This window comes from Bemisia tabaci, chromosome 6 (assembly GCF_918797505.1).
Source record: "Bemisia tabaci chromosome 6, PGI_BMITA_v3".
Classification (NCBI taxonomy): Eukaryota; Metazoa; Arthropoda; class Insecta; order Hemiptera; family Aleyrodidae; genus Bemisia; species Bemisia tabaci.
In genome coordinates, this window is record NC_092798.1 from 5565167 (window position 1) to 5585199 (window position 20033).

The window sequence follows — 20033 nt, forward strand, 5'->3', positions numbered from 1 at the left end:
GGCAATTATCTAATCAAAATTTCCAAAAGGGTATTTTCCGAGCTTGTTTTGTTTCGCCGCGCCATCGAAGAAGCCCCGCGGTTACCCGCAGTCTTCAAAATACATAATTTTGAGGTAGAAGTTGACAACCGTGGTATTAGTTCCAACGAAACATCATCAACTTTCAACTTTGCAGCAGTCAGCTTTTATTTATCTTTATCAGTTATAGCTTGTGACCGTGCCAATTTTTTGGCTCTTTTTTCTTTCTGTTGTTAACAGGATACTTTTCGTCTCAAAATGCAGGACGACTCCTCAGATAATTTGTGTATCGTTTGCTGTAAAAGTGTTCAATACTATTCCATAGGAGAATGCGACCATCCCGTGTGTTTCGAGTGTTCCACTCGCATGCGAGTCTTGTACGAGCAGAAGGAATGCCCCATATGCAGACAGATCATGCCCTTAGTAAGTGAAGAACACCTTTAAATTTTTCTCATAATAGCTGCTCTCATAACATCACATCTGCCACTAGGATGCCAGTTGAAAGCGTTAACCTAGCTTATTGCCTATCGTGTCAAGGATAACTGCTTGAGGTTGGTCAGTGCTCCTGTGCCTTTCCTCCAAAATTGCGCATTAAAGTGATCACATCACTTAACCGGAAGGTGTACCATTTCTTGACATTATGTACTTACCCTTCATATCATTTTTGACTACCATAACCTTAAAAATTAACCTGACCTGGACAACTTTAGTTTTATCTGCGGTTAGCTTAATGGGGCACACTGATCACAACCTCTTGTCTTGATCGTAACTGAAAGAACTTTAGTCTTAAAAATTTGGTCTGATGACGTGCACCTGATTCGCCTTAATTGTGAGGACGGATACAGGCAGCTGGCTGTAATTTGGTCTAAATGCAGGGCATCTTCGATGGCCTTCATTTAGTATTCTGCGTATTTTCCACTTAACTTACACCTGCTGCAGTCTTAGAGTATTGTGGATTTAGTGCTGAATCTTACATTAATGGACTAAACCTACAAAGAAATGACGTCTGAATTGGATTTTGTTGCCATAGAATTGCTGTCAATTACAATCTGTACTGTGCTAGTAATGAGCAGTTAGTCCTGTAACAACATGGTTTAGTTTCCTTTTATCTAAAAAATTACCCCCTCAACGTTAGTGGCAAGGCACTTATGAAAGCAATCTGTCATTTTGCCACCGAAGATTAGCTACGAGCACAGATTCCCTTCACAAAACTCGTACACTTCTTTACTGACTTTCTCCCCTCACTTCTTTCTTTGGTTTTTTTTTTTGCAGGTAATTTTTACAGAAAAAGTGAAACCGTTCAAGGAAATCAATCACAATGATTTCCATTTTGATGACTCAGCCAAAATTTCTTTTGAAAATGCGGATATTATGAAGGCTTATTATGACCTTCAGACCATCAAGTGTCCGAAGTGTCGATCATCAAACCAAACTGCTTTCATGGACTTCAAAGCACTTCAAGCTCATGTGAAGGAAGAACATAACCATACTTACTGTGATCTATGTGTGAAACATTTAAAGGTATTTATAGCAACCGTTATTTATCCTCTTTGCTCACTGATTTGGTCCCTAAATGATTATCTAGTTTATATAGGCTCTCAGAACTTCCCCTGAAAAATATTCTTGTTCAAAGTTACAAAGCTGGTGGGTAAAATAGTAAAATCTAATTCTTGTGGCATTTTCTCCATCATTTTTATTCTGAACAATCAAAGACCGTTCTCTTAAAACAGATCCCCAATGTTGGATTATGTGAAATCCAACAAGGCTCGTGGATTTTCTCTGGTTGTAAAATCATCAACTAGCTGTCTCTTTCAATCACTGTACAGCAGTACAATTGTGGAACAGTAAACAATTTTAAAACTTAAGTAAAAATTTTCTCCATAAAATTTCTCAAGCTGCTGATGACTTATCCGAAAAATTTGTTTGTTGACTTCCTCATGAAAAATTTTGAATATCACAATGACGTATTTGCTGTTACTGTGGCTAGGGACAGGGAACTGTATTCAGTGCCTATTATCAACTCATTCCACTAAGCTCATTCTCTTTTTTTCAGATTTTTCCGTTTGAACGGAGAGCCTACTCCAAATCAGAGCTTATAACGCACAACAAGCAAGGTGATAGAAACGATAGATCTCATAAGGGCCATGCTCTCTGTCAATTTTGTAATGAGCGATTCTTCGATGTAGATCTCCTCTACCGACATCTTCGCAAGGACCACCTATTCTGCCATTTTTGTGATGCTGATGGACAAAACAAATTTTATAGGTATGTCGTAGTATGAGCTTGTTTCTTTCACCATTTCTTACACTTATTTTTTCTTCCTTTTTATTCTGTTTTGAGCTACAGCAATGGAAATTCCATGAATTATAATGGCAGAGTTGGTTCTAGAGAAGGTGATTAGAGAGGCAAGCCAGTCAGCTCTCTATGAAATCTGCTTGGGGATGTGACTGGCGCAGGCAGAATGAGAGAGGAAGATCAAAAGAGTTTCAGCCGCAAAGTGAGCAGGTTGTTGCAGTTGATGCATGTGATTGGTAGGGGCGTTACAAAGCTATAATACAATTTACCCTGTCCTGAATTTCCCAATATTATCTCTTCAGAGTCTAGTCTAAAAAGTTGAATTGCCTATTTGAGGAACAAAATAAAGTATTTCAAGTAAATAAAGGCACAAATCTGTTTTTCTGCCTCAATTCTAAGAGACCAGGATATAACATCGACAAAATTAGAGGTCACTAAACTACCATCAGACCCTTTTGGTGAAGAAGTCTCTACAATTAATGGCTTTTTGGCAAAAAGTCTCGGTGATCAATGACTTTGGTGCAGAAACTCTGTACAATTAATGATGACCTCTTTGAGGAACAGGCTCTTTAGGGAGGCTGGTTACCTTTTTGTGAGAAGTCTACAACCAATTACTGCTTGAAAAAAAAAAGGAATTGATAACTGGGACCGAGTTTCTTCTTTCTCCAAGCATGAAAGTGGAAAGCACCGAAGTCTGACCGCTTGGTCTTCACTGACCTCTATAAGTTGACCAGTAACTTGAATGTAAGCAAAAACTTCAGAGCTGTGTATCGCTTGGTTTATTGTGAATAGGCGGCAAGAAAAGTAAATGGGACAATGTATTCAAATACACAATACAATTTCGATGGCCAAAGTACGAAACCTTATATCTCCATTTGCAACGTTACAGATTTTCCATCATACTTATTTTTGCTCTGGAAGACTAGTCAACGTAATTACTTGAAAACTTCCTTGATTTTTCTCTTGGTTAGCAGAATATTTTGTGTGTATTTCAAGCCATAAAGGTGACTTTTTTCTCTTTGAAAAAATAAAATAGGAGATGAAATTTTAAAACGCTGCCCTGGAGATACATTGCTCCGCATTTTGGCCATCAATTTTTCATCAAAATAAAATAACTTTCTGGCAGCCTGGTAGAATAGACAGAAACAATAGGAGACAAGAAAAGACGAGATCAGAGGATGAATTTTTGATATCTTCAATAATAATTCCATCCCATTTCCCTCCCAATTTTTAGCAATTATCATTTTGAAAAAAAATAAAAAAAAAAAACTGTTTATTTTCTCACCGAGAATTTTTAATTTGTTTGCAGCGAATATAGGTACTTACGGGATCATTTCCAAAAGAGGCATTATCTTTGTGAAGAAGGGGACTGTCGAAACGAGCAATTCACCAATGCCTTCAGAACCGACATTGATCTGAAAGGTATTTTTTCTGATGACATCATAACTCATGAGAAGAAAATTATTTTTATTTGCAACTATGAACTTTAACTGTTATTAAGTATGTAGAATCTGCGAAGAAGTGAATAATAAAAAGGTTTCAAACCACACCAAGAAAAAACAGAATTCTCTTTGAAACAGACAGGATATCTGTCATGATAGTTTTAATTTTTGCTGGAGTCCAAAGGAAAAACCAAGAACGAAATCCAATTCAGCAAATATTCACAGAAAAATTCCATAGAACCAAGTGGAGTTTTTCTTAAAAAAAGAGAAGAAAAAAACGGGCAGCCTTGCTGATTTTTAACTTCAAAGTTTTAGGAGTGTTAAAAGCTCCAAAATGCTGTATGTTAAGTACACTCAGGCTTATTTTTAAATGCTTTCAGGGTTAGAGATCTTATGATTATGAACATAGTGATAAATACATGTTTAACAACTGCTCTGAGCCTTATGTACCATACACTTAACCATATATTTAATATCCGATAAGCCATGCCCTATCCTAACACTGAGTTTTTCACTTAATATTTCGCTAATGGGATGATCATGAACAATTTTGTTCAACACATTGCTTTCTACAGTAAATGCAGGTTAGTAACCAGATTTCACAGTGTTTTAAATCAAACCCTGTATTGCAGTCTAATAGTAATTTTGCTTTTTCAGCTCACAAAGTAAACACTCACGGCAAAAATTTGGGAAAGCAAGCTTACCGTGAAGCGCGTATCGTAGACCTTCAGTTGAATTACAAACCGAGGAGTGACAACAGAAACCGTTCTGCACCTCACTCATCTAGGTAGGCACTTACATAAAAATTATGTTAAAGGAAAAGGGTTGTTTTATCAGCTTTTTCCATTTTACCTTTCAAAGTGTAGAAAAACTGCTCTGTTCAAAGTTACAAAAAAATCCTGAGTTTACCTCTCCTATCGTTTGCGGGCAGTTTTTCCGATACTGATTGGATATCTGTCTACAGACAAATTTGTATTTCCTCTATTTTTGGCGAGGAACAAGACAATTTTTCTTGGAGCTGTGGAAAGTTTTTGCGTCCTTTTTAGGATTGAAAAAATGTCTGATGTTTAACGTTCAGCGCCCTTGTTATGAGCACAGCCCCTCACCACAGTATTTCCCTTCCAGCAATATGTTGAGCTCCAGGAAAAGGCTGTAACTTTCTGTCCCTTCTGCTCAGCAGTCAATGTTTTGAAATTTTAAAAAAAAAAATTAAAAATATTATTACTTATTTGTGCCAATTGATTCTATTTATATGGATGCATTTCGCTCTGCTCAGGATAACATCGTCATTGCGACTCAGCAAAATGCGTCTGCATCAATAGAATCAATAAGTGCAAGTGAGAAATATTTTTTTAAAAAATGTTAAATTTTCATTGTATCCTTGTGCAGCCTCCAAAGGCGATTTATGCTTTTATTTGTTGACAAGTCAATGATTGTTTGACATTTCCATCCTGCACAACAATCTAATTGAGGTTTTGTGAATTATTTTCTTCTGTCTGACATCTTTTCGTTGAGACTCTGAGATTTTCGACTTAAATGAATCTCCAAAGAGGATCACAATATTCTTATACCTGAAGGAATATCTCCTCTCAGCTGCAAAATTTTATTTTAACTTTAAACGATTCTTACTAATTTAGTACAGGGTCATTTATCGTTGCTCCTCTGACGTAAGAGCGTATCTTAATTTCAAAATGAGCCCAAGAAAGTATAGGCTTATATGTACAACAGGGCTGACGTAAAAAAGGAGATATGCCCTTACGTCAGAGGGGCAACCATATAATCCAAACAGATGAAAAATGTTGAGTGGCTCGTATAGTCAGGAACTACTCAGTAATTAGCAGTGATTACCAAGTTTCCATTATCTTAATCAACCAGAAGTTTTTGTCGGTAGGTTGTGGGGACATTTCAAATGTGCACATTTTAATAGAAACATTGGAACATTTTCAAGTAGAGTCAAATTTATGAAGTTTAGAATTCTAGCATTTCTTAATGAAGTTAAAGTGCTCTCAAATAAAGTCAAGTATTATTGGATATCGATCAATTTTATCTACACGCTGTTTCCTCTGTTAGACATGTTAATAGAGTACCAGTCTGTGAGGGTGCTGTAAGCGTGAATGTTGATAGATCTTTGTCACGAAACCCGTCTGCTTTTTTACTCATTTTCTAATAAGTGATTCTTATAATGTCACTTTTTTCCTGCTTTCCTAAAATTTTTCCATGGAGTCATACTGTTTTTACGTAACATCATATCCTTATATTTTTCAGAGGCAATGAAAGCACTTCATCTCAAGCTACAACTAGTGATCGAGCCCGTGAACGGGAGCGAGAACTAGTAGTCGTTGACTACTCGGAATTTCCCTCCCTGGCTGGATCATCCAGCTCTACGGCAGCGCCTGTCTTCAGGAAGTTCCCTGACAGAATTTCAGGTCGGAACAACTTCAAAATGTCGAAAGAAAACTTCCCTGCACTCGGAGGAGCAGGCAATTTTCCTGCCTTGGGTGGATCGAAAGAAAACTTTCCTTCTCTTAGTGGTGATGGAAACACCAGACCCACATCATCAAACACCAAATCTGCACCAGTAAACACAAAGCCCACAACAACTACCTCCAAGTCGATGCCGGTTAATCCTCAAGAACAAAAAGCTGAAGCTACAACCAGTGCAAGCAGCGGCACTGTCAGAAACTTAAAAAGCTCTGAAGTTGCTCAATCATCTAATGAAAATGTCCTCACACAATGGGGTTCTTCCAAGAAAAATGAACAACCTCAACAAGTCGAAAAACCGAAACCTGTGAAAAAAACGCGGACGGAGGAGTTTCCAAGTTTAGGCACAGTTAGTTCCAACAGCGGTAAACAGAAAAAACTTAATAAACCTATTGAAAATGATACAGTGTCGATTAGTCAATCTAACAAGATCAAAGTAAAAAATAAAAGTGAAGCAGAGAACAACGTAGATAAGTCTAAGTCAGAGAAAAACAAAAAGAAAAACAACGAATCAAAACATAATGATGGAACGAGTAAAAGTACAAAGAAAGAGCTATCCTCAGAAAATAACAAAAACTCAGTCAATAGTAGTAGTAGTAAAAACAGTGTTAACGATAAGAAAACTAATGATAGTAAAGCTATGAATAATCTGGCTAAGGCTATGAGTAATTTGACTAATCTTTCCGGGAAAGATAAAAATGCTGTGAATAACAAAATGAATCTTAAAAACTCATCAAATGGTATGGCTGTGAATAATACTTCTGGAAATAGTGCTCTTGTGAATAACAAAACCTCTGGAAATAGCCAGGCTGTGAATAACAATTTTACTTCTCGAGGTGAAGTGAGTAACAGCACGAGCTCCTCAAACAGCATGGCTGTGAATAACAATGTTGGGAAGAAAAATAAAAATGCAATCCTGAACGACAAGAATTTCCCTGCCTTAAGTAGTAGTCACTTAGAGCATAATCAAACGAATGGAAATCAAAGCAAAAAGAAGCAGAAGTCCTCTAGTACTGTATCTGAGCCAAAATCCAAGTCAGTGCCACCAGGTTTCGAGCCTCAGATGCGGCAAGCTTCCACTAACCCTCCCTCTAAGTCAGCTGTAAAGCCACCCCCTGGCTTTACCTCTCTTAGTAGTCCAGCCTTTAATCAAAGCTTCTCCTACACATTTCCTCCGAACTTTGAGGATCGAAATGCGGCCTTAGAAAGAACCTGTCGGAACATCTTCGAGAAGAATAAAAAGTCATTCCGTGATTTTGTTCAAGAGTCGGAGCTGTTTGTCGGGGGAATCATAAATGCAGACACGTATCTGAAGACAATTGGTGCTCTCCTTGGAATGGACCAACTTCACACTGTTTTTCCGGAGTTGATAGCTCTTCTGCCTATTATTCAAAAGCAACAGGTAAGCTCAATTTATGATCTGTCTGAATTGTTATATTACCAGGAGATTATTTGCAACATAGCTCTCGCGTCCCACAGATTTGAGTATAAAGTACTTCTTGGTGTGTAAAATTTCGCAAGAAACACATCAGTCCTCTCCGAAACGAACTCTTATGTCCAAAAAAAGCTCTTTAAGTGAGGCTGTAATGAAGGGGATCCTACTAAAAATAAGTATCTAAATCGCAAATTCCTACATTATGAAAGAACTCCATTACTCCGTGAGCACAGCAGAGGGTGTTTCTTTGGTAATTTAAATTTTGATTTTGCAGCCCAACTTGACGAAAATCCTTGTCCTTAAAAATTTGCTGCTGCACATGAAAGCCCCTTTTCCCATGAAAAGTCTCATAAGTGTCTGCAAAGCATAATACAGGGACTATTCATAAGAGAATAATAAAGACAATAGATTGTATGGGGGTTGAAAAAAGTGTACTTTCGATTCTTTTTCCTTTGCCAAAGTAATTTTATCATTTTGGCCTCTGCTTTTTGCTTTGGTTTCCGTTTGTTTACTTTTGTTCTGAATGACCTTTAACCGGCAATAAAATTTTTGTTTTTTAGGACTGCATTTATAGTTTTTCTTCCCAGCATTGTTACTTGTTACTCACAGCCACTCTGTTGAGTTTTTAAAATTCTTTTCATTAATCACAGGAATTTCATCTTTCCCAGAAAGACAAGTTACACTATTCATAGCCTCAATATCACAAGTTTTCTGTTAAGCATGGAGAAGAACTTATATCATAGAACCAATTGAATCAAATCATCTACTTATTGAATAGAACTCCATGAAATTTAATTTTTTAAAGTTATTTGAAGTGAACGGGATCAGTGTTGATTTTCTTCTCATCTGCTTTATCAGTAATGTTACTCTTTATCTCTAAAATGCTAGGAATCAACTCTCCATTGTAGTGTGTGTAAACTGCAAAGTGGTTCCCACTATACAGGGTGCTTCAAAAATCTCGTACCACTTCTATAACCTCCAGAATTTTTGCCCCTTTTGAGAGTGGTCCCTTTAAAATTTTGGGGGTTCCTGAAAGTCCTTTTCTATGACCTACGATCACTCGTAAAATTTCAAGTCTTGATCTCAATTTGTTCAAATGTTACTATAGTAATACTGGTGGTGAGGGACTTTTGGATCTCAATGAATCGTGACTGAAAATTCAACGTATCCATTCATAGCACCTGTCAGCTCTCCTTGTCGAGAAACTTCCGAGTCTTGAATTTGGCCCCTTGTTTAATGTGCTGGGCTAAACAAAACTCTCCGGTGCTTTAGATTTTTTTTTCTGCACCAATGATTCGTTGGTTTAAAATGAATTTTTGACTGTTGCAGGAATTGTTGTCTGCATACGAAAAAGTGGCGAGCAAATCAGCTAAACGATTGAGGAATGAGGAATGCGCTTTATGCGGCCAAGTGCTGAATTCTGCAGATAGGCCAACTCATGCGTCGGCGCACGTCCTCAACATGAATTTCCCTCCTCTTGGACTTACTTCCGTTCCCAGAAAATGAGACTAATACTGTCTACGTCAACTTAGGACCCTTTTTCAAGAGCTTTGTTCACCTCAGTAAAGAAGGTACACATGTCGTTTCTTCAAATTGAGTGAGTTGCACTGGTCACAGCATTGTATTTTGATGCTTGATTCTCGTAGATCAGCTGAAAATAATAAGATCAGTTCAAACAGTAACTTCTTAAGTTTATTATAAACTGAGGTATCGCCCTTTGAATAATTTGGGTTATGATGTCATCCACAGCAGTGTTGCCTCCCTTGGTTTCTTCCACCTTGCTTTCATTTGTCAAAAAGACACACATCTGCACTGTTCACTCAACCAGAAACTCGGATGAAAGGTAGGTGGAATAAATCAAGGATTTCACTACTGCGTTGGATGACGCCATGAACAGAATTTTTCAAAGTGCGATATCTTGATTAATATTGAACTTAAAAAGTTGCTGTTTGGACCGATCTTATTCTTTTTAGCTAATCTACTAGAATCAAGCATCTAAAGGCGATTCTATGACCAGCAAAACTGACCCATTACCATGAGTCAGAACTTATTAATCTGTATGATTGGATTTGTGCTGCCAAACAAGTGAGTGGCTTCGCTTTAACCTTGTAAGCTGTGGTTTAGAATTTTGGAACTTACCTATCGTATCCCAGTTACCTTAAATGAGAGTGTTAACACTTTGGTCCCCAACACAAGAGATGAAAGTCATTTAATAAGTTTTTCCTTGCACAAAAATGTTTTATCGCAGAATTTGCTAATTTTTCTAAAGTTCTTATCCTTTATTTTATTTCTTTTTCGATTTTAGCCTAAAATCAATACCGAAAATCTTTGTTGTTTTCTCTTTAAAAGATTCATCACCTGTGGGCTGATTTTTGAAATGGATAAATGAAGCAATAAACAAAGAAGACAAAGGGGGAAGGGAGTGATCCTATTGGTTAAAGCGGGTGGCTCTTATCAACCAAAGAGGGAAAATGATTACCTGTAGGGTTGCCATTACTTAGTCTATCACGTACCCTCTTTTGTCTGTTGCACCCACCTGCTACTACCAATCGCTCCATTTTTCTTTTATCCTCTTTGTCTATCAATTTCAAGGATCTACTTTCAGAAAGAAAACTGAAACTCTGTATTCTGACTATCAATCTTTTTTTTTTTTTCTTTTTTTTTTTTGATTTTACATGGGATAACATATTGCTTGACTAAGGGAAGTTCTTGAATTCTATCCTAACACTTTTGAAGTATCCTACTCACAGCACACATTTTTCTGCTTTCTGAAGTCTATCGATGAGCAGCGTTACTTAAGGAAAATATCTCCCCAAATCGCCTGAATTCATTGTACTCCTAATCTTAACTTTTTAATAGTTCTGTAAAAAGCCAAAGGTTCTAATGAGACTGCATTGAAAGCAAGGTCTTTTTTGCTTCATTCGAGTCATACACCTCGTTACGCTCATTTAGAGAGCGGGCAAAATTTCATCTCAAGTTTTGTCTGCGTCGAAAGCTGCTGCAAGAGGTCGATTGTTTTTAAAGCTCTATTTAGAGGATGAAGTTTACTCTACACTTTAGATAAATGGTTAAACAAAACTGAGTGCAGGAACTTGGATGAACTGGTTTCAGCTTGGCTAAAAATGGTATTGCAGAGCAAAACGTGAGATTATCCTTTGACTGTACCTAAGCTTGCCGTTTGCCAAAGCAGTTTGATGTAAATTCTTTGTATACTTGAAGGGTAACGATCAGCCGAAACTAAAATAAAGTTCTCTCAGTTTTCGTAAGATTATGGGAGGCAACTCAAGTTGTTCTTGATGTATCCCTGTTTATAAGTATATTAAAATGCCAATTACACGAAAAGTCACGTCTGTTTTGAGGGTATTCTCATCAATTGTGATTTTAAGATCACTGCAGCTAGACGTCTCAGCGTTTTTCTCATCTTTTTCATGATTAACTTATGTTGATTTCTATATTTTTTAATTTTCTGTCGTTGTCCAATCACTCTCTATTGTAACTTGTTTTACAAGAAATTGGGCCTTTTATTATTGAAGTTAAAGTTAAGTTTTATCCAGATTGAAAGTAAGTGTCAAGCCATATTTTTCCTAGAAGAGCATTACTTTATTTTTCTTACTCTTTCCTTTTTTATCGTCATTTTATGTCCCGACTGTTGCAATGTTTCCTCTTATTATTGAAGGCTATCGTTCCTTTGTTTTTGGCTCAAGAGGAGTGTACATAGTGAACGCGTTTTCCAGAGGATATCCAGCTTCAAAAATTAATGATATCGATCATCATCAATGTGTTTGCTGTCAAATAGTCAGCATCGGATTCTGATAATATTTGTAATTTTTTAAGCTATTGAGTAGTCCGCTACCCTTATGAGTCTCTAGCTGAGGTATGAATTAAAGCATTTATGCGGAAAACAAATCACACAACAAAAATTACAGAAATCAACCTCTAAACAAAATAGAAGCGTTAACAATATTCACATTCGATAAGTGGCAAAATTACAAATTACATTGTTTGTATGTTCTAATTTCCAATTTGTTCTGTGTTAAAGAATACTTTCAAATACTTCGTTCAGGTGTTGATTTTCGAACTTCCTGTTGTGTGAATCATTTTCTGTATGAAATTTGGAAGAGGAGACATGATACATTTTACCTTATCCAGTGGCCCACTTTGACGTATTTCTGTCAAAGGGAACTATGTGCATTAAGACATGAGCCCTGAGACCCATAAGAGTACACGCATAACAGGGCTCACGTCATAATGCATATAGTTCCGTTTGATAGAAATACGTTCCCTTAAAGCTGGGGCACCCAGCCCAATTCTTCATTACACTCATGAAATGCTGGATACTTACCATTGGATGCCAGCAATTGGATTATGATGACAGCCGGACCAAGTTCAGCCAAAAGGAACCAGTTTTTTCGTTTTGTTTTTTTAAAAAAAACGATGTATCTTTTTTTAATATCTGTGTATGAATAGGTTCTTGTATAAACGCATTTGTGCAACAGGCTCCTTTCCAATGAACTAGGTTCAATTATAATTGCAGAACAGATATTTAATGATTCTTGGTGCTTGAATTGAAACCACCGCTCATGAAAACTCAATGCTCTACATGATTCACATCGCACGCTAAACGTTACTATGATCGTCTCTGCGATTAAAAAATCTGGCAACCTCAATCTTGACGCTTTGGCTCAGCTATAGCAAATTACTTGTAGTTTGAAAAAAAAATTGTGTGAAATGAACATTGCTCAATGGAGAAGCTCGCTGAAACCGTTGTAGTGCGCGATTTGACTCACGTAGAGCTTTGAGTTTCTTGTGAGCGGGCAGTTCAAATTCCTTGCAACCAATGCGAAATGAAAATGTTAATATCTCCGTTAGGAGTTGGTTTCAGTAATTTTCGTTGTGCGAATCGTGTTCTACAAGAAATTCCGATTAAGAAACATGTATCAGAATGCTTAAATTCGTATCCTGTCTAGTGGTCCATTCCAGAAATTTCGACAACTTTGATTCCTGTCATTCTATTTTTTATCTCTTTAAAAAGTGGTTTTAATACATACATATTCGATCTTCAACCGAAAGAAGTGAATTGAAACTGGAGTCCCAGCAAAGATTTTCTTGCATGCATTTTTGAGCTTCTACTTCTAGGGTAGAAACGCTCATGAAGGAAGATCACATAGGATACTACCTAGATTTGATCCGAGTGTAGCATAGTTGCATACTGCATTGGAAATTATTGGACCTTTCCAAAATCTGTAAGGGTTTTACAAGGCCTCCTCTTGTCAGCATAAAGCCTCACTCACTTGTACAGTTTTGAACTATTGTAAGATGTAAGATTTTAGTAATCTTTTTTGTAAAAATGGTCCAAATTTTAGTTAACAGCCCTACCAGTGTACAGTTGTCCATTTGTTAGATGCATCTAGGAAGGGATCAACTCGTTTCTAATGTAAACATTTTTGATATTTGCGATGGATGATCTTGTTTTTACCATGTTATTTTTCGCTGTTTAACGTCATTTTATTAATTGTTATTTATAACTGTCCATGGAATAAATTTTTTGTTGGACTTTTAATCTTGTCGTTTCTTCCGTCATTTTTGTATGAAATTGCATTGAAAGCAAGAAGTAAATAGCATAGTCGCAGCTAAAACATTTGCCCCATAAAGAGGGTGAGAGTAGATGCTGTAATATGTAATGCTATCATGAGTTAGAAATTTTAAAATAATATGCAGCAAACATAACGAGCATTGTTGCCGATTTTTCAAGCTTTTTTAGTAAGAGTTAGATCAATTTTTAGGATGAAAATTCGGCACCTAGCAGCTCCGATTATAATTCCTGCAATCTGCAATGAAAATGCTACAATCTCAGGAGTAGTGTAGAACCGTAGAACTAATTTGCACTTATTGAAAATAATTCTTTAATTTTACTCTCACGAGAAATCAATGGCTGGGGTCAAAAAATACGCATCTCTGATTTCAATTTTGTAAATTGATGCCTTGCTTGGCTTATTTGATAGACAGAAAACCAAGCAACATTTTTCCCTAAAATTTTCTGTAAACTTTTCTTGAATTTTCTCAGTCACTTAAAAATTTTTACATTTCAAGGAAACTCTTTGGATTGGATTCCTTATGAGAAAAAAAAATAAAACTTAATCGGATATCTTGAGACATTATATCGTAGACGCATATTTTTTTCACCTCAGCTCCAACAAACTGGATCGCATTTAACCAAAAGGAACCAGGGCCTATACACGTTGTAAAAATATTGCTTCTTCATAATTATCTCAAAAATTTCTCAGAATGGCAAATAGCTTTGGCTTTCCACCAAAATTTGAAAGGTAAATAATCGTGTGAATTTCAATACTGTATACACATATTAAGTATTTTTAAAAGAAAAGAAGTTGCAAGATTTTGAAAACACTGTAATCGCGCTGGTTCCGTTTTGCTAAGTTATCCAACTTTGAAATGGACTGGTACTACAAACTTTTCTAGCCAACAAATGTGATGTTATTTTTCTTATGGATTGAAAATTGAAGGATTTCCTCCTTTCTCCGGGGGTTTGAATATTTCAATTGGATTAAATTTTGCAGTAAGGAGCCACTATTTTTGGCCCATTTTAGAAACAACATACATACATGCCATTAGTTTCCTTATGTAAATATGTACTTTTATGGGAGAGCCAGAGATAGTAGTTCCTTATCGCAAAATGTAATCCACCCAAGTAGCAGAGGTTGCAACAACTTGCAACATAATCGTTTGATTCTTGCAACTAATAGATTGATGTGCAGATTGCCTACTCTCTCCACCGAAGGAGATATCATTGTTGGAACTAGTTGCAAATAAGTTGAAACATGTTTCAACTTCAAAGTATTGCTGGTTGCCTATCTTTAGATTTTAAACAACTTTGGTTCTGCTATTTTGCAATCTCAGCAGGTTTCAACTTTGTCTTCCGATCAGATCGCCGAAAATCGGCACTTATCGACCAAAAGGTGACCGAAAGTTGAAACTTTGTTGCAACCAATACCAACATTGTTTCAACTTGTTGCAACTTTTACATCGAAAAATGCTACTTGGGCAATTGTGCATGATGTGCATACCTAATGAAAAGGCCGAGAAAAATATTTACTCGGCTGTTTTATTTTTCGTCGGCCTTTTGTGGTTAAAATATGGTCGTAGCGCTGGCTCTATGACCAGGAGGTCTTGGGTTCCATTCCTAGCTGGGTCAAATTTGATGGTCTCAAACATAGGTTGCCCGAGGCAAGTTTGTACATGCGGGTTAGTTGTTCCTGCAAAACATCGTTTCCCGCAAATCGCCGTACACTGCTGCGATGTCCGCATCAGATGCTACGGGCACGAAATTCTTATAACTAAAGCCAATCCCCTCATCGCTCCTTCTCCGACTGCGCACCGTCCGCCAGGGCCGGATTTAGGGGGAGGCCACATGGGCCGCGGCCCATGGCGGCAAATGGACCACTAGGTAAGGTACGAATTTCAGCATTCTGATACATGTTTCGTAACCAAAATTTTACGTAAAACACGATGCACACAACGAAAATTACCGAAATTAACTCCTTACGAAGATATTTAATGATTCTTAATGCGTGAATTCAAACCACCCGCTCATGAAAACACAATGCTCTACGTGATTCACATCGCGCGCTAAACGTTATCATGACAGTCTCTGCGATATAAAAATCTGGCAACCTTAATCTTGACGCTTTGGCTCAGTTAGGTATAGCAAATTGCTAATAGTTTGAACAACACATGATGGGAAATGAACATTACTCGATTGAGAAGCTTGCTGAAACCGTTGTAGTGGGCGATTTGACTCACGTAGATTTGAGTTTTTTTGAGCGGGCAGTTCAAATTCCTCGTAACCAATGTGAAATAAAAACGTTAATATCTTCGTTAGGAGTTGGTTTCCGTAATTTTCCTTGTGTGAATCGTTTTCCACGTGAAATTTTGGTTAAGAAACATGTATCAGATCGCTTAAATTCGTACCTTGTCTAGTGGTCCATTTTGCAATTTTTTTAAATGTAATTATAAAAAAAATCTGATTCAGAAAAAAAATTACAAACGAGAGAAGACGACAAACTCTCTCATTTTCTGAGAGCATAGTAATTTCTAATTTTGTTTTCTTTTGATGATACAAGAGACAACGCCTTCAATTAATCGAGTTAAGAGAGAAACCAAACGCGCACTTTGGCCTGGAATGGCGCGGCGCAGAGAGGAATGATGACGAGGACTTCAGATGGAAAGGAGAAGCCCTTGGCGCGGTGGTCGGCATGAAACACATATTAGCGCCTCCAAGACTGCATGAATACTCCACGTATTGCGTCAAACTTAGTGCGGCCAGCAGCGGTTGACGTGAAACTTATAGCGCCTACAAGGCTGCATGAATACTTCACGCATTGCGTCATCAAAAAACATAGTGCGTTCAGCGCGGCGCGACGGCGGAAGTTAACCACGGAAATGACACCACATTTATCGATGGTGAAACTGCAGAAATGCGTATATCGGTTTGCGGCGTTGCAGACTTCCTGTCATACTTTATTTTCCATATGGAAAACCACTTAACATCATTTATTGAGCACCTCGGATATTTTTCTTCTCTATGTGAAGAATATTCAGTGAAAATTTCAAGCCACGATGTTGGTTCGGTTTCCTTTCAAAAAATGAAATAAGAGCGGAGATTTTCAAACACCGCAACCGATATACGCATTTTTGCAGTTTCACCTTCGTTATGTTTAGTCTTTCATAATTTTTTCGTTCATTTCTTATAAATGGAAGGCATCGTCTACAGAGAGGTAGGTTTACGGAACCTAACTTTCGCGCAAAGTTCCGTGAAATTTTGCTAGTAGCGTTAGTAGGGCTTTTGCAAAAAATGTGTCCAACGCACGAGTAAACGCGTCTAATGCACCTCCCTCTCCGGTACGTTCTTTCAGTGGCGTGGCGTACTTTGCAATTTATCGATTGATACGCCACTCAAACCTATGGAAAAAGATCGATTATCAGGGTGTTCGCAGCGAACACCTCAGTAATCGATTCTTTACCATAGCTTCAAATGGCGAGATATCAATAATCGATCGTTCACGCCACGCCACTGGTTCTTTTATGGTTTTTGTTGATGTTCCAAAACGAATGAGAAGGGGACGGCAAAATACAGGCGGCCCATGAGCGGCAAGTAGATAAATCCGGCTCTGCCGCCCGTGGCGTGGACACGCTTTGCGGTATATCGATCGATCTGCCGTTTAAACCTATGGAAAAAGATCGATGAAGAGGGTGTCCGCAACGAACGCCTTAATAATCGATTCTTCACCATACCTTTAAATAGGGAAGTATCGATAATCGATCATTCACGCCTCGCCACTGCTTGAGTACCCGTCACTGCGCTCCGCATTTTTTCCGTTTCTCCTCATTGTGTAAGATCTCCTCCCCCCCCCCCCCCCTTAAAAACTACGCAACGCTAACTCCGACCCCCCCCCCCCCCCCCCCTTTAAAGCAACTAGATGGCGTAAACGAGTCTGGCGTACCTATGTCTATGGCTCTTGTTATGTCTTCCCCTGTACACGTTCGGGGCCAGCAGACGTCACGACTCGGCGGGCGGCGGCGCGGAATCGAAAGAAACGCCTTCAAATTTTCGAGTAGGCAATACCGCATCGCTCCCAAGGTGAAAGAGTTGTATCAATGGGATTTAATAACTCGATCTGTGCATGAGACCACACTATGACGGTTATAGTGGACCCCTGGGCAGGGTGGGAAATTCAGGAACAAAATACATGCTTCATCTTTAAAATGCTACGCAGAAAAATGTGGACACATCAAAAGTTTTCAACTTTAGCTCAGATGTGAGTAAGAAGCGCTGATTTTCAATGACAGTGAAGATCTTCCGCTTGGCAGACGCCTTGACACCAAAGTCTGTTTTAGTCTCATACGGGCACTTTAATAATTTCAGTGTAAGTTGCGATGAACAAATTAGTCTTAGAAAGCTGAATTGGACGTCATTTTGCAATGAAAAAACTAAAACACCTGACTCATCCGTTAAAGCATCAATCTGTGTAGAGAAACTAATAATGGCACATACGTGAATGGAGAATTTGCAGGTGTCTTCAATTTTGTGAATTTCATCTTTGAAATGATACTGCTAAGAAAACTGACAATGGGTACAAGGATATCCTTGGTTTCGAAATTGAACAATTATTGGAGGAAATATGGCAAATAGCCGAATTTTCCAAGATACATGTGTTTAAATGGAAAATGCCGCCTAATGACGTCATAAGGCGGCACATTTTGCCACTTTTAAATCTGTTTTTCACCAATTTCCCATGTCAGTGTGGTGCTCAGGTGATGTGGTGGCCCTGAAAAGGACCGTTTTAGATGGTGATGAGAGACAGGATGGATGGCGTCTGGAGCGAGCGAAGACTGGAGCAGCGTGGCTGGACTTGACTGACTTGAGGACTGAGCACGAGTGCCGTAGGTGGCCGGGGGCGCTGGTCTTATACCCTCGGGGTGCGACCGTGTCGGCCAATCACGGGGCGAGCGCGGGATGCGCCGCGCTGGAGAGGCGGTGATTGGCCGCCACAGTACTCCCCTACGGCTGAGACGGAGTCTCTAGGAATTTGGTGAATTTTGGTATGAGCTCTGGGCATGTCTTGCTGGCTCCTTGGAGGAATTTGCTTTTCTTCTCCAAAGTGTTGTTCTGATTTAATAGTCCGGCGACGGTGTATTTTTCAGGGATGTTCTTGCAGGGGCACGAAAGATGGGTACATGGTTGGCATGATTTTACTTTGCAAGTGCATAGGGAAGAGCAGGTGAGACATAGTTGGCAAATTTTGGGGTGAGGGGTAGGATTCAAGTTATGTTGGTAGATGGGTGGGGCAAATGAAAATATTTCTGGAGGAACTAGGTGGAGTTGGGTCTTAGGACGGTGAAGATGCGGGGTTTGGGGGAATGGATTTGAGTGCCTGCGGTGTGGTGTACGCCTTGTGCTCGCTGTACTTGTCTTCTTGGTTTGGTCTTAAAAATTTCTATCTTCTGCTTGGTGCACGCCATGCCATATTGGGCTGCATAGTTTTTTGTAGTTTGGGCCCATTTGCTGTCAGGTTTTGTGCGTTTCTTTGTGCCGGAGGTGGATTGTTGGCCGGATTTATGATGTGCTTCTTGGTCCAAAAAGTTATTGTGTGGAAGCCGCCAGGAAAAAGTTGGTGGTTCTTCATGTAGATAACTGTGTTGAATGAAGCGGGCTGTCAGGTGAAATAACTTGTCGACCGTCGCCATGGCTCGTGGGTGAAAGACTGAATGCTGTGGACAGATTGATGGCCTTTTTATAGGGAAAGCTGCTTGATTGATTTGGTTGGGGCTTTCTTTATTGTTTGACCAAGTCCGGGAAGCGGAAGTGTACTTTCCTCCCTGATCGAGTCCTGTATTCCGGGGCTTTGGTCTCCGCTTCGTTGGGTGTTGGGGGCGGGACCGCAGCTGGGGCCGGAGTGGTTTTGGGATGTGCGAGCTGTACAGAGGCTGGTTCTTCGGGTAGGATGTAGGCCGGTTTAAGGCGGTCGATGCTGATGTTGACTTGCCTGCCTTTAATCAGAAGTTTGTATACTTTGTCGGTACGCTCTATGATTTTGTATGGCCCGGTGTAGGGGGGCTGCAGGGACTTGCGGCTTGTGTCGTCTCTGAGGAAGGCGTGGGAGCATGTCTTCAGGTCCTTGAATATGAACGTGTTTGCTGTGCCGTGGCGAGAGGCAGGTTTGGGCCGAAGATTTGCCATCTGGGTGCGCAGTTTGCTGACATATTCTGCGGGGTTGTCTTGAGTTGGATTTGCGACCAGTAGTTCCCCTGGGAGGCGTAGAGGTTCGCCATAGGTCAGCTCTGCGGGTGTTGCTTGGGCGTCTTCTCTAAAGACAGATCTCATGCCTAGAAGTACTAGTGGGAGGGCTTCTAGCCATGTGGAGTTTGGGTGGCACATGATGGCGCTCTTGAGGTGTCTGTGCATCCGTTCAACCATTCCGTTTGCTGCGGGGTGGTATGGAGTTGACCGGATGTGGTTGATTCCTAGCTGTTTCTCCAAGGCTCGGAAGAGATGAGATTCAAATTGTCGGCCTTGATCACTGGTAAGCTGGGAAGGTGAACCGAATCTTGAAATCCAGCAGTTTAGAAGGGCTGTTGCGACTTCTTCAGCTGTGATGCCCTCTAGAGGTTGTGCTTCTGGCCAGCGGGTGTAGCGGTCGATGACCGTGAGGCAATACTTGTAGTTTTGCGCCAGAGGAAGAGGTCCGATCAAGTCGATGTGGATGTGCTGGAATCGGTTGGATGGGGTGTTGATGGTGCCTAGAGGTGAGTGTACGTGCCGGGAGACTTTGGCTCGTTGACACTCT

The 20033-nt window shown here is 39.3% G+C and overlaps 2 protein-coding genes across 2 annotated transcripts in view; one reads left to right on the plus strand and one right to left on the minus strand.

The window, feature by feature from the left end:
- LOC109038490 (bleomycin hydrolase) overlaps positions 1-20033 on the minus strand; it is a 51318-nt gene that overhangs the window by 15328 nt on the left and 15957 nt on the right. The gene's annotated exons all lie outside the window — the stretch shown is intronic.
- Positions 125-13231, plus strand: LOC109038489 (uncharacterized). The gene is made up of 7 exons (XM_072301715.1): positions 125-441; positions 1291-1539; positions 2072-2283; positions 3623-3735; positions 4413-4542; positions 6021-7638; positions 9001-13231. Exons 1-7 carry the CDS (start codon positions 277-279, stop codon positions 9175-9177), a joined length of 2664 nt encoding a protein of 887 aa, XP_072157816.1. The 5' UTR covers positions 125-276; the 3' UTR covers positions 9178-13231.

What these genes read in the sequence shown, in the direction of transcription:
- LOC109038489 (XM_072301715.1), top strand. Translation starts at nt 277, where the DNA reads ATGCAGGACGACTCCTCAGATAATTTGTGTATCGTTTGCTGTAAAAGT. An exon ending in TATGTGTGAAACATTTAAAG is followed by an intron (nt 1,540 to 2,071) that starts GTATTTATAGCA and finishes TCTTTTTTTCAG; the next exon opens with ATTTTTCCGTTTGAACGGAG. An exon ending in AACCGACATTGATCTGAAAG is followed by an intron (nt 3,736 to 4,412) that starts GTATTTTTTCTG and finishes TTGCTTTTTCAG; the next exon opens with CTCACAAAGTAAACACTCAC.